Below are 13,759 nucleotides of genomic sequence, written 5' to 3' on the forward strand. Positions count from 1 at the left end.
TAAAAAAAAAAAAAAAAATATCATCAAGAGTTGGGAACACTCTCTCACCCTACTCAATTAAGAAAAATCTCAGCAATAATTACAAAACCAGTAAGTTCTTTGGAGGCAGCAACTGCCCTTTTGTTAGAGTTGTACACAGATTAGGCCCTTTAGTTTTACCACAAAATAAATAATTTTAACATGACCACCTATGTATGATAGAGTCTCCAATTACTATTTCTCAAATACAATAGAATTCCACTTTTTGCTCAAATTTCCATTAAAAAATAAATACTTATTTTAGGGCAGAAACCAAGCACGGAAAATTTCAGCCTGAAATGTGAAAGTTTCAAAATGTTAAATATGAGTTTAGAATGAAAACCCAAAGAAAAGCTTAAGCTACAGACTACAGAAGTGCTGCTATTTCTGCTATAATATTCTATCAACAGAATGCCTTGTTTTTATTCATAAAAATGAAGAGAAAAAAAAGTCAAAAGAACTGACTTATTTTGGAATCTATTTTAATGGTCTAAAGCAAGACCCTTTATTGGCAAAAACCATCACCTTTTATCTGTATATTATATAGAAAGTTGGTGCTGTACCTGCAATACCTTGTACCATTTGAAAATAAGGATATTTTGAGCCATATTACCTACATTAATGGAAATGTTCTGATTCAAACACAGGGGGAAAAAAAAGGGGGGGGGGCTTTGCACTTACTCTAAAGGTTTGTCTACATACAATTTGCCCCACTTTAAGTAAAGGTGTGATTTTATACCAATTTAACCAGGTGCAAACATTTGTGTAGACACCTGTATACTTGAGTTTGCACCCATAAATTTACTGATGCAAGCCTCACGGATATAAGCCAGATTTAAATTGATTTAAGAGCGTCCACACAGAGAGTTTCACTGTTTTAACCAAACAGATATAAAATCAAACTTTTAGTTAAACTGGTGCAACTTGTTTAGCACAGGGTTAACCCTCTTTATTCCTTTCTGAATATCTTTTAAAAGCACAAGTAGTAAGATAAGCATTCAAAAAACACAACAACCAAACACAAACAAAAAAACCACACAAACTTAACACTTCAGGATTCAATGAGCTGTGCACACTGTAAACACCAAAAATGGTGCCTACAAAACTCACAGCATGCTTACTCAGGTACAGGGTGGATAAAAATCAATGATTTAAAAAAAAAAAAAAATCAGATTTTTTTTATTTAAATTGGATTTTTTTGATAAAATGCTTTTTGAGGAAAAAACCTATCTAAAGATAGTTTTAATTAAGATACATTATAGCTCAAAAGATCTCTCATCATGGAATAGGGACTATAAATTCTAATTCTAAATATGAGACAATATATTCATGTAATGTTATGAAGAGTTGTGTAAATGAGTTCCAATAGTTCATGGATTAGGGACCCAATCTTGTGGGGCTCCAGGGGCTTCTGTACAGATTATTTAGGTTAATCTTTCTGTCTATCCAATGGGACTCAGTGCGCAGTCTAGAAGATACCACCAGAGATGCTTAGTTTTGCCTTCTCAAACTGTGGATATGTCTCTCCAGAGAACATGCTTGTTAACAGCAAAAATATAAATATAAATAAAAATAAATAAATAAAAAGAAGTGAGAAATAATAGACCTCAACCCTATTGTCCCTCTGCAAATTTGTGTACACAGAGTCAATCCCTTACCTCTCTCTACAAGTGCAAAGTTTCAAAAAGTTCAATGAATAGAAGCTTGGTGGGGGAGGAATAGATCTGGACAAGAAGAAGTCTGGAGATAAATGTGAGAAAGGAGGGACAGGCAGTAGAAACAAAAGTGTTGCCCGAATAAAACAACATCATGAGAAAAGTGTTCCTTCTCCGGAGGAAGCTGCGCTGAAGACGATGAAAGGAACATACAGGATTTTCAGGTTAGTAAGCTTTTTTATTTCATACTTCTTTCTTAAGGACTGCCTATCTTCCTTCTGGACTATTCTTGAATTCTCAGGTTTGAGCAAAAAAAAATATAGTTGTTACTATATGGTACTATCATTTTAGATGCAGCTGTGATAAAAAAAATAAATAGCTGAAATAGGCAGATCTTCCTGTTACAATTTCACATTTAAAGTAGTACTGAGTGTCAGTGAATGCAATGAGTAATACTAAATGAGCAGTATGGTAATAATAATTAAATAACTGCATTGACTTATTTTGTTTAGGAGAATCCATCCTCAACATACAGGATTCTGAAGACTATCTACCTTCAAGATCACCATCATTTTCTATAGTTTCAGAGTTATCTGCCAATGATAGTGTTTCAGTCACATCATGTATGTCACATAGCCACAGTATATCACCTGTAGCAAAAAGAAAAAAAAAAAATCTCCATCATCCAGAAACAACCATAGAAAAGGTTGTGATAAGAATCAGCAGATTACAAAAAGAGGTAATTGATGAAAAAATTGCCCTTTTTTTAATGCAACAAACTCTCCTTTCCGTACAATTGAGAGCCCGCACTTCATTAACTTGGTTCGGTCATTAACACCAGGATACAGTCCACCCAACAGAGCAGATGTCCTAGGCAAATTGATGGATAAAGTGTGTGAAAGAGAAATTGGGCAGTGTGCAAAAGGTCTAGAGCAGAGGTGGGCAAACTACGGCCTGCGGGCCACATCCGGCCTGCGGGACCCTCCTGCCCGGCCCCTGAGCTCCTGGCCCGGGAGGTTAGCCCCTGGCCCCTTCCCTGCTGTTCCCCCTCCCCTGCAGCCTCAGCTCACTGCACCGTTGGCGCAATGCTCTGGGCAGCGGGGCTGCGAGCTCTTGCTGGGCAGTGCAGCTGCGGAGCCATGGCCTGACCCATGCTCTGTGCTGCGCGGTGGCATGGCTGGCTCCAGCTGGGCGGCACGGCTGCCTGTCCTGGTGCTCTGGACTGTGCAGCTGTAGCACCGCCAGCCACCAGTGCTCTAGGCAGCGTGGTAAGAGGGCAAGGAGCATGGGGGGTTGGATAGAGGGCAGAGAAGTTCGGGGTGGTGGTCAGGGGGCGGGGGTGTGGATAGGAGTTGGGGCAGTCAGAGGGCAGGGATCAGGGGGATTGAATGGGGGCAGGAGTCCTGGGGGGGGTGGATGGGGCGGCAGGGGGCAGTCAGGGGCAAGGTTTCTGGGGGCGGTCAGGGAGAACGGTGGTTGGATGGGGCAGAGGTCCTGGGGGGGCAGTCAGGAATGAGAGAAGGGGTTGGATGGGATGGCAGGGGGCAGTCAGGGGCAGAGGGTCCGGGGCGGTCAGGGGACAGGGAGGGGTGGATGGGGTAGGAGTCCCAGGGGGGGGCCAGGCCATGTCTGGCTGTTTGGGGAGGCACAGCCTCCCCTAACCAGCCCTCCATACAATTTCGGAAACCCGGTGTGGCCCTCAGGCCAAAAAGTTTGCCCGCCCCTGGTCTAGAGGGTGAAATTGTTAACCTGAGTCTTGATGGGTGGAGCAATGTCCACAATGATCCTGTTGTATGTGCTTGTGTGACGACAACAAGAAGGGAATGTCTTCCTTACAGAAACAATTGATACATCAGGAAATGAACATACAGCAGAATACTTACAAGAAGTAGCAGTAAAAGCTGTAACAAACTGTCAAAAAAAAAAAATTCAAATGTCTAGGACACAGCTTGGTCACAGACAATGCTGCAAATGTATCCAAGATGAGAAGAAATTATTTAGAAGAGAGTCCCAAGCTAATAACATACGGTTGCAGTGCTCATTTGATGCACCTCCTATCCAAAGACTTCAGTGTTCCAGAAATAAAGGCTAATGCTGTTGAAATTGCAAAATACTTCCGTAACAACCACTTTGCAGCAGCTGCTCTGAAAAAAAAGTGGGAGGAACCAAGCTAACTCTCCCACAAAATGTGCGATGGATCTCAGTAGTGGATTGTTTTGAGCACTGTATCAAAAACTAGCCTAATCTGATGACAGTTTGTGAATAAAATCGTGAAAAAAAAAATAGATGGCACTGTCACAGCTAAAGTTCTCAACATTGGGCTTAAGAGAAATGTTGAACACATGCTAAGTACCCTGAAGCCTATTTCTGTAGCCTTGAACAAAATGCAGGGAAATAGCTGTTTTATTGCTGACGCTGTTGAAAATTGGAAGGAACTGAGTGAGACCTTAAAAAAGGAAATATGCAATGTCAGGGTTAAATTACAAGCATTAACAAAAAACCGAATGGGACAAGCACTATCTCCAGCTCATTTTCTTGCAATTATTCTCAATACTCGGTACCAGGGTCAATCCTTAACTGCTGAAGAAGCGGAGCTGGCTATGACATGGACATCCAGGAATCATCCCTCCATAATGCCAACTATAATAAGTTTCAGAGCTAAGAGTGAACCATTCAAGTAATATATGTTTGCTGATGTTTTAAAGAAAGTTACACCAGTGAACTGGTGGAAGTCACTTAAGCACTTGGATTCAGATACTGTTGAAGTGATAATCTCACTTTTAACAGCAGTAACTTCTTCTGCCAGTGTAGCAAGAATATTTTCTTCCTTTGGACTAATTCATTCCAAACTGAGAAATCGTTTGGGACCTGAAAAAGCAGAAAAGCTTGTTTTTCTTTTCCAGAATATGAACAAACAGGAAAATGAAGGTGAAGACAACTGAGTTAGCTGCAGAAGCCAATATTTTAAGTTTCTCACGTTGACCTGGCTGACATAGTTGATTTAATTTTTGTTAAAAAAAAAAAAAATCATTTAACTATTTTAGATAAAACAATTTTAACAAAAACAAACCTGATTTTAAAAAAAACTTTAATGTTTAACTAAATTCAAAAATTCATAAGTTTTGTTAAAATATTATGTTTGCTGTTGAGGAAAAAAATCCAGAATACACAACGTTGTTGTTTTAGTTAAATAAAACAATTTAAATGTCTGTCTGGTGATGTTTTCCTTCTAATACAGCATGGCAAGAAAATCCTCCAAATATTAATCACTAACCTGTTGAACTGGAGATATTTATGAAGTCATTGGGCGGTAAACTATCTACTTAAAATTACCTTTGGTAAATGAAATAACCAAATAATCATTCATTTTCTGATATAGCTGTAAAACTAATCTGAAAAGTTTTCAAAATAAATAACTTTAAAAATGTATAGTGTACACCTTCTAAAAATGAAACCTACATCTATCTCTGAGTTGTGAAGAGTATGTATTAAGGTTATAACAACCAACAAGAATTCACTTTTATGTAGAAATCCATGATTAAATTGAGTCTTCCCCACTAGTGATTTAAATCAAATCCACCCTGCTCAGGTATGAGTGAAAGCTGCTGACTGTGCAGCCGGTTACTGAGAATGTAAATTATATGAGCAATTATGTAATTAGAAAAAGGATGTGGGAATAGTTAAAGTTACTATATGGTAATTTATTGCATAATGCTCAACTCTTCTGTGTCCATGGACTGAAAAAACTCTGCAAAACTGAGCCTCCTGGAGTCATGTTTTTGGCGGATGCCTTTTTTTCTTTTCTTTTCTTTATTTTTTAAGGCGGGGGGAGGTGGGCAGAGGCACAGGAGGTTAGAACTTTATCCAGTATTTAAATCTTATTCTCCACCTCTAAAATATGTACATATTTCCCCCCCCTTTTCTTATTAAAATCTTTTGATTATAAGTCAAGGCTATACCAAAGAAAAATTATTCAGAAATGCAATAATCAAATAGCTGGATGTATGTTACTGGTAACCAAGTTACAGGTGATTTTATTTTAAAGTGTATTTTAGATAAAAAGGGGGAAATTAATCAGATTAATATTTTTAAAGAAGGGACAATATTTGAGTAAGGGAGTTTGGGGCTCCTATGTCAGGAACAGCTGGGAGCCAGACTCCATCCCCATTACAGCCTCCTTTCATCTCATGTGAGGGGAGGGTGGTGGGATGGCTGAGACATGGTTAGAGATTATGTGGAAATGATTAAGGAACAATGATGACCTGCCCTGTACAATTTGTTGCTGGGTACTCCCAGATACTTTAAGTGAATAAAATTGCAGAAATAACCTGATCAACCCTTCCCACCACCACATCAAATATTTTCACACAGTCTCATGATTAGCATTTATGCAAGTGTTGGATATGAACATATCACTCTTGACACTTCGGGAAGACTTTCTATTTTAAAAACAATAACTCACCCATGAAGGGCGATAATTATCTTTATCTCCATTTGTAAGAAAGACCCTAATAACTCACTTGGTCTTATTGCACCAGATGAATTATAGCTCTATCACACACATGAATGAAAGGCAATCATCATTCTTTACTCTCAAGATATCTTGCGAATCTATAACTCCAGAGATTCACACACTTCACTGAGACAAGCACCACGCTAGGGTCACCTTGAAAACCAGCAACCATTCCAAGTAGAATTTATCTAACTCTCCCCCTCCCTTCTACTCCAATGGTTTTCAACCTTTTTTCATTTGTGGACCCCTAAAAAAATTGTAAATGGAGGCGCAGACCCCTTTGGAAATCTTAAACACTGTCTGCAGACCCCCCAAGGGTCCATGGATCACAGGTTGAAAACCACTGCTCTACTCCAACCCATTAGAAATTTCCAATGTTGCACATACTGGTGAGGAAACAGTACAGATAATTCTTCAACCAACAATCCTTATTTTATGTAAAATTTTATCTAATAATAAGAGCTTATATGTGTAGTATCTGTTCATTCTAGTTACACACACCTTCATCGGAATAAAAAGCAGTGACTTTTGTGAGTGGTCACACTGACATGAAAGGTAATTTACCTCCTACAGGATGAACGGTTGGAAAGGTTCAACATCAACTACAGTTTTGAAAAGTTGATATGGGGGAGGCATGGGGTATCCCCAGAGAGGATCCTAGCTCTTCTGAATAAGCAGTTTTAACGTATCTATTCAGGATACATAACAACTTAACCTCTAGTCCAGTTATTTTACCTCAGTGAAAGCTGGCCAAGCATTTGCCATTTCTGCTTTCATGAAAGTTTGGGTACTAAAGCTTATGAGTTAGCAAAATCTATTGTTAATTAAGGTTTGTTCCAGTCCTAACTCCTTCTCTAGTCCAGTCTTTCCTTCCTAAGTCCCCTGCCAACTGCAGGCTCCCCTGGGCACCTTCTCCTAGCTTCAGGCTTTCCTTTACCACAATGCAGTAAAAATGTACCCTACCTAGCCACAGGTATGAGAGCCTTTGAGACTTGTTGCAGAGCGATCAGTTACAATTGGTATCTCAGTTCTGTTTAGTGAAGTAGCGAAGCACGTCATTTTAATTGTATTGCTGCTATACACAACAAGGGTGTAGCAGAGAAATAGCAGAGACTGATCAGTTAGCATTTGCAATGCCTAACCCTTTATGCTTTCAATATAAAGTTCATAATTGTTAAATTTCACATATTTGGGGCTAAAACTGTCAGTGAACATGCTAGTACTTGTTGCACATTCACTTTGGCCAGGCAGTTGTATAGTATGTACAGAATGGTCATATTTCTATGTTTCTTACAATATGTGAGACACCAACCACTTTACACGCTTGAGAACAGAATACTCTAGTATGCAGGAAGATTTATCTGATAAGGAAACAAGGTAACAATTCCCATACTTTTCCTCTGATCACAATCAATTAAAACCCACAATCTTTTAACAATTTATGATCTTACCCATTTTTCATACATACCATATATTGTTGAAGAGCTAAGAATGGTAAGGTAGTTAGATTCACATTTTTGGGATTCAATATCTAAGTCTCCAATTTTTAAGATCAGTCGTTTTCCCTGAGGTATTTGAATTTTCTTTTCACAAACTGTATAGTTGGGGTAAGTCCCAGGATAGTTCTTGGATGACAGAGTGCCACTGTCTTGATATACCACCATGTGTCCACATCCATCCCCTGTTTGCAGTGGAAGGGGTGAGAGAGAAAAGAAGAAAAAACAACATGTATAAGGCTTCAATAGTCACTCACCAGTTTCAAAAATAAAGCATTTTATTTTGTATTACTCCTCCTCAGCTTAGTCACCATTATACAGAAGTCCTTGTAAATTTAAAATTGATGGAGTCACAGCATCTTTCTTTTAAAACAAGAAGGGGGCATGGGGGAGAATGTGGTTGCTGTGTATCAAGATACCAAGATCTGTAGAAACTACTGTTTCAAGTTTGAAGGAATCACATACAGATGAATTTATTCTGATTTTCTGTTTTAGGGCCAAATCCTGCTGAGAATGCGAGCACATAATGTAGCATCTGGCTATCATGTTTTCGCCATCAATATTTTTCTCCCAGTTACCACTGCATGTTTCAGAGAAATACAATACACAGTATTGCTGAGGGAGAAGGAAGTTGGACTGTATGTGAAAGCACAGAGAATTTAACCCCACACTACCCCATCACTATTATAGTCAAGTTTATTCTCTTCTCTTCTCTTATCCAATGTGCACACAGAAAACACACACCGTGAGTGGGCAATGGAGCAAAGGCACTACAGGATGGTTTAGAGCCACTGGTGGTGCCCAACTGTCAGTTACAGCATTAGGTAGGACAACTGGAAAGTTCAAATGAAAATTCAAGCCACCTCTGTTAGAATGGGCGGGACAGAGATTGAATAGAGAAAGCATTCGTTGAAAGAAAGGAAGCATCGGAATAGAAAAGAGACTCAGATTACTAAGGAAGCAATACACTGTGTGAATAAGAGTAAGTGTACCAGTAGTTTGAAGTTTATATTTTTAAAAGCCTTAAGCAAACACATGCCTCTGGGTTTCACAGTGAAATCAGTGGAACTTCTTGGGTAAGTAAAGTTACTCACATGCCTAAGTGCTTGCAGGGTCAGGTCCTCAGATTTTAAGCTCTTGGGGGCATAGACAGTCTTTATCTTTGTATCTAGTACAGTATTTTTCACATTATCAGTGCTAAAATAATGACTACTACTATCACTGTTAAACAAACAATAATTATTCAGAATGGCTGGGGATTCTCACACTGTAATTATCCAGAAGTTTGCATTGGGTTACTTTGGTCAAACAGTCATGCTCCTTTGTTTTAAACTACTAGAGAAAAATACTTTTTATTTTATTTTATTTTTATTAATGGAGATATCCCATCTCCTAGAACTGGAAGGGACCTTAAAAGGTCATCGAGTCCAGCCCCCTGCCTTCACTAGCAGGACCAAGTACTGATTTTGCCCCAGATCCCCAAGTGGCCCCCTCAAGGATTGAACTCACAACCCTGGGTTTAGCAGGCCAATGCTCAAACCACTGAGCTATCCCTCCCCCCTTAACTTAACTCAACTCATTTGGGTGAAATGGCAAATAAAAATGAAGCGCTGGTGAAGATGTGATACGTTGGCAACAAAAAAGGTGATATAATTTGCAAAGACAAGCTCCAACCTGTCAAACTTTTACACAATACTGTATAATTACAGTGTCATCATTCAATGCATCACACACAAACTTTTCACAGAAAGCAGCACTTATTTTAAAGCTTTATTAACATTACTAGCTTGTGTTGTTTGGAAAAAGATGAACAGAAAATGAAAATTCAGACTCCTACCACTATAAAACCAAATTCCATTAAAATGCAATTCTAATCCCTACTGTTCACACTATTGGAAAAAACACACACTAAAGAGTTCCTTTGTTATCGTGGCTCTATTTACTTTTGATGTTACAGGCAAATGGTAAGGATAAACAACAATTGAGGTTTTTGAACAGGTTGTTGCCGTTAGTGGTGCTACCCCTGCCTAGCAATAATAAATATAGCTATCACTCGGTAGCAACATCTATTGGTAAGCACAGCCTTGTCTACAAGCTGAAGTTGCACGGATGTAGAATTTATTAGTACAATCAGAAAAGCTATTTTGGAAGAGAACACTCACACTATGTGTCATTTATAACAGTCATACTACAATGCTTGTGTCCACACAGCAGCACGGTGTTACGGATAAAGGTGCGATGCACTGTGGGTAGATATCCCAGTGTCCTCCATTACAGTTACCAAGATATAGTTAAATATTGACTTGAACCTGGCTTCATGCACATAAATCCATTGGCAGAATCAGAGGATTGGTATGCAACTAGTCCTCAGTGAGGTGTATTGCCATTATCAGATTTGAAATAATTTGGTTTTAATTAGATTTGACCATTTAAATTCATTTCATATGTGTGCAAAAATCATCACTTAATGTTAAAGCCATGTACTTTTATAGATCATGTGCTTAAGGTTATCTTAGTGTTCAATACACATGCCAGTGCACCTAAAGAATGTCAATATACCCCAGAGCCAGGAATTGACAAAATTCCATTGGTTTAGTTCGTGGAGATTTTAAGTTCTGACTGCTGAAAAGCTCTGGGATTCTGTTTCCCTTTTCTTTGTTTCTTTAAAAATAAAAAATAAAACAAAACAAAAATTGAGCAAATTAAATGCAAAAAGTTGAACAAATACAACTTAATGTTGTGGAGCACAAATCACTAAAACTCAAGAAACATAAAAGGTCCCAATAACATCAAATTGCTGTTGGCTCTACTGGGTTACATGCTGACCTGTGTTATACTGCAGTAAATCAGAGGGCCTCTGTGGTGAAAAATGCATCAGGCGACCTGAGGGGAAGGAAAACCTACCACAGCGATGCAAGGTATTGGCAACTCCACTTTACCTTTGGATCTAGAACCAACAGAACTCAGAAAGCAAGGGCCAGGGGACAATGGGGCTTCACCAATTCATTAAATCTCCTAGACAGTTTCTCTTGGCAGGACTTGTCATGGTTACTGGACTAGCTGCACCTCTGACCTCTTTCTTGTGTATCTGAATCCACCCTTTCAGGTCTCTGGCTTCGTGTCTGGACCTATCCTGGGTGAAATTCCACAATTCTCTGACTGGGCTCTGGGCTACAGTTCCTGTTGTATCAACTGTGCTTATCCGCAAGTCTAACTGAGTTCAGCCCCCATGGTCCTTTCCTTTGGGAGTCTGGGACAAATGGTTTAGATCATGCTCAGACAGCTATCTTAAACTATTGTTTATTTTCACAGTAGGAACAAACATTTAGAGAAAAAGGATTTTAAAAACAAGAGTCTACCCATGTCTATCTTACCTATATGGTTATCATACCTTGACGGTAAACTAAGCAGGCCTAATGTCTTCGGAGATGCTCATTGTTGGACAGTGAATGGGATGGCCTGTGCTCTGGGGTGGCACCAAGCAGTCTCTCTGTCAGGTGCTTGGCTGGCGGGCTCTTGTTCATGTTTTCAGGGTCTAACTGGTCACCGTATGTGGAGTTGGGAAACAATTTTCTCCCAGGTCCGGCTGGCAGCAACCTTGTTTTTCCCCCCACCTTCCTCTGTGGCGTGTGGGTGCAGGTCACTTGCCAAGATTAACTGGGTGTCTCTCACTTAAATCATTTCTGTGCCATTGCAGAAGCCTCTGCCAGTGGTGCACCTTGGTCCCGCCTATTCTCTGCCTGTAGCACATTAGTCTAGTCTCTCGTGGGCTGCAATACTTGGATTCAGTTGTGGTGGTGGTGGTGAAAACAACCTTGAAAATGTGACAAAGAGCACTGGAATACTCAGAAACCAGAAGACAGAGAACCTAAAACTAGAGCTGGTCAAAAATTGGGGGTTTCTGCACAAAGTTTACACAAAAACAACGAAATGTTGTACTTGTATAAGTTGTAAAATTTTGATCTTCAGTGGAAATATTTCAGCAAAACACCAAAATCTGCTTTGGAAATGCTGCTTCTTTGCCTCATGGGAGTTGTAGTTTGGTGTCTCTTGCTCACAATCTCCTCTGTAAGCCAGGCTCCCTGCTTGGACTGCATCTCCTATAGTGTTCATGGTCTCCCCTCTTGGAGAGGGGAGGCAACTCATCATGGGAGACCCTGGCCCTACGGCGTTATGGGAGATATCCATCTGGGAAGCCCATTGGAGGAGAATGGGGATATGATGCAAGCAAACTACAACTCCCATGAAGTTCCACAGCAGCAAAATATTTAAGCTTTCGGGCATTGGGTTTTTTTAAATGAAAATTTGACATTTTCTGTGGAAAGTAGATACAGTCTGAAAAAAATGTTTTTCAAAGGGAAATTGTTTTTTCAAGAAGTTTTGATGAAAATTTTTTGAGTAGCCCCACACAAACCATTTTATTTAAATCTCATGATTGTCATTGCTAACCATCATGCAAAATGAGCCATTACTTTGACAGAACCTTGCATTCCCATGCTGTCAACTATTACAACCTGGCCCAGTACTATTCTATGGTCACCAGTCTGTTGTGAGATGACTCAGTCATTGGCTCCCATATACTTCCAAGCTATCTGGGTCTGGGGAGAGTCCAGACACTGGTTCTAACTCTTCATCTGAGCCCTTCTTTGAGATATGGGGTGCCACAACCATCTGCCCTTGACTCTAAAATCAGCATCCTAGACCACCTGAGCCTCCCAGTCACTTACTTGCTCCTCTGGAGCTCTACCTAGGCTGAGGACACTCTGGCCTTCTAGTTTAACCCCTTTACGGAAAACAAGGCAGGAAATCAAGGTGCACAGGCTTAGTGAAGCAATTTCTTTACCACAGAAACTTCATTAGTAAAACCATCTGTTACAAGTCTTTGAAAATAACAAGAGTCCTGAGTCACAGTCTGAGCTCACTCCTTTCTGCGAGTTCAAGGTTTGTCAGTGTTTCAGGCTGGGAAGAGTCCTTTTCTGTCTCTCTGGGGGCAGTGGGGAAGACCCACAAAACCCGGAAAAAATAAGCGGAAGGCAGGGTTCGTGTCAAAAAACACCATTACGGGTCTCAAAAAAAAAAAAAAGGGGGGAGTGCCCACGAGAGAATTGGAAAAACCTGTGGGCCACAACTGCCTAAAAACACCAGCCCGACTGCCCCTAAACGAGCCAAAAATTGCTTGTTTTGAGCAGACTGGTGATGATGGATTGTCCTGCTCAGAGCAGCGCCACACTCTTAAGGAGAGTCTCTGTCTCTTTGTCATGTGCTCAACTGAGACGTTCCAGCTTCATCCCTCAGTCATGCATGCTCCCACCACCTGCATGACCAGGTCAAAAAAACATTATTCCATGGGGATGGGCTCATAGCTGAAAGCCATTCAAAGTTGATGGCTTCTCAGGGATGGTCCTTCAATGAAGTGGCAAGCACCTCTCCTGGGCAGGGCACTGTCTGAAATGCAATGCAATGTTCTGGCCACACATAATACAAAATGTAGTTCATAAATCGATAGAGACATATTCTATTCTGTCACACTAACTTCATACAATAGTAGAAAAAAATAATATAGCCAGAATTTGCTTCCCTTGAAGACCTTGTCTGCACATTAATCCTGGGGGACAAAATTCATTTTCCCCACAGATTTTTTTTCTCCGCAGAAAATACATTCTGCCAGAGAGGCACTGCAATTATTCCTTTCGCCCACCAGGGGTTGCTGTAGTGCCAGAACAGAGGGCAGCCAGCTCACCAGCCAATAGAGGAGGAGAGGCTGCATTCATCACAGCATCCTGCCCTCAATGTCAGGTGAGGAGGCAGGGGATTGGAGGGAGGAGTAGAGACAGAGCTGGGCATATGGGGCTGTGGGGGGGGCGTCACCGCCGGGGGGGGGCAGAAGGGCTAGTGGGGGGGCACAGACTGGGGAGGGCGCTGAATGGGAGTGGGTGTGCAGGGCCACATGAGGACGGGGGGGGTGCAGGGCCACATGGTGATGGGGGGAGGTAGCTGAGTGGGGGTGCAGGGACACATGGGGAGGGGGCAGATGTGCCTGACTGAATGGGAGAGGCTAAGGGTCAGCTAGGATCTGC

At 40.7% G+C, this 13,759-nt stretch overlaps 1 protein-coding gene across 1 annotated transcript in view; it reads right to left on the reverse strand.

Moving 5' to 3' along the window:
• Positions 1-13,759, reverse strand: part of DCBLD1 (discoidin, CUB and LCCL domain containing 1) — a 74,898-nt gene that overhangs the window by 41,400 nt on the left and 19,739 nt on the right. The window contains exon 2 of the mRNA XM_026649560.2: positions 7,655-7,867. Coding sequence (XP_026505345.1) covers positions 7,655-7,867 — 213 coding nt within the window. The remainder of the gene's footprint in view (positions 1-7,654; positions 7,868-13,759) is intronic.

Source organism: Terrapene carolina, unplaced genomic scaffold, assembly GCF_002925995.2.
Source record: "Terrapene carolina triunguis isolate 2854851 unplaced genomic scaffold, T_m_triunguis-2.0 Scaffold85, whole genome shotgun sequence".
In the NCBI taxonomy this organism is placed as follows: domain Eukaryota; kingdom Metazoa; phylum Chordata; order Testudines; family Emydidae; genus Terrapene; species Terrapene triunguis.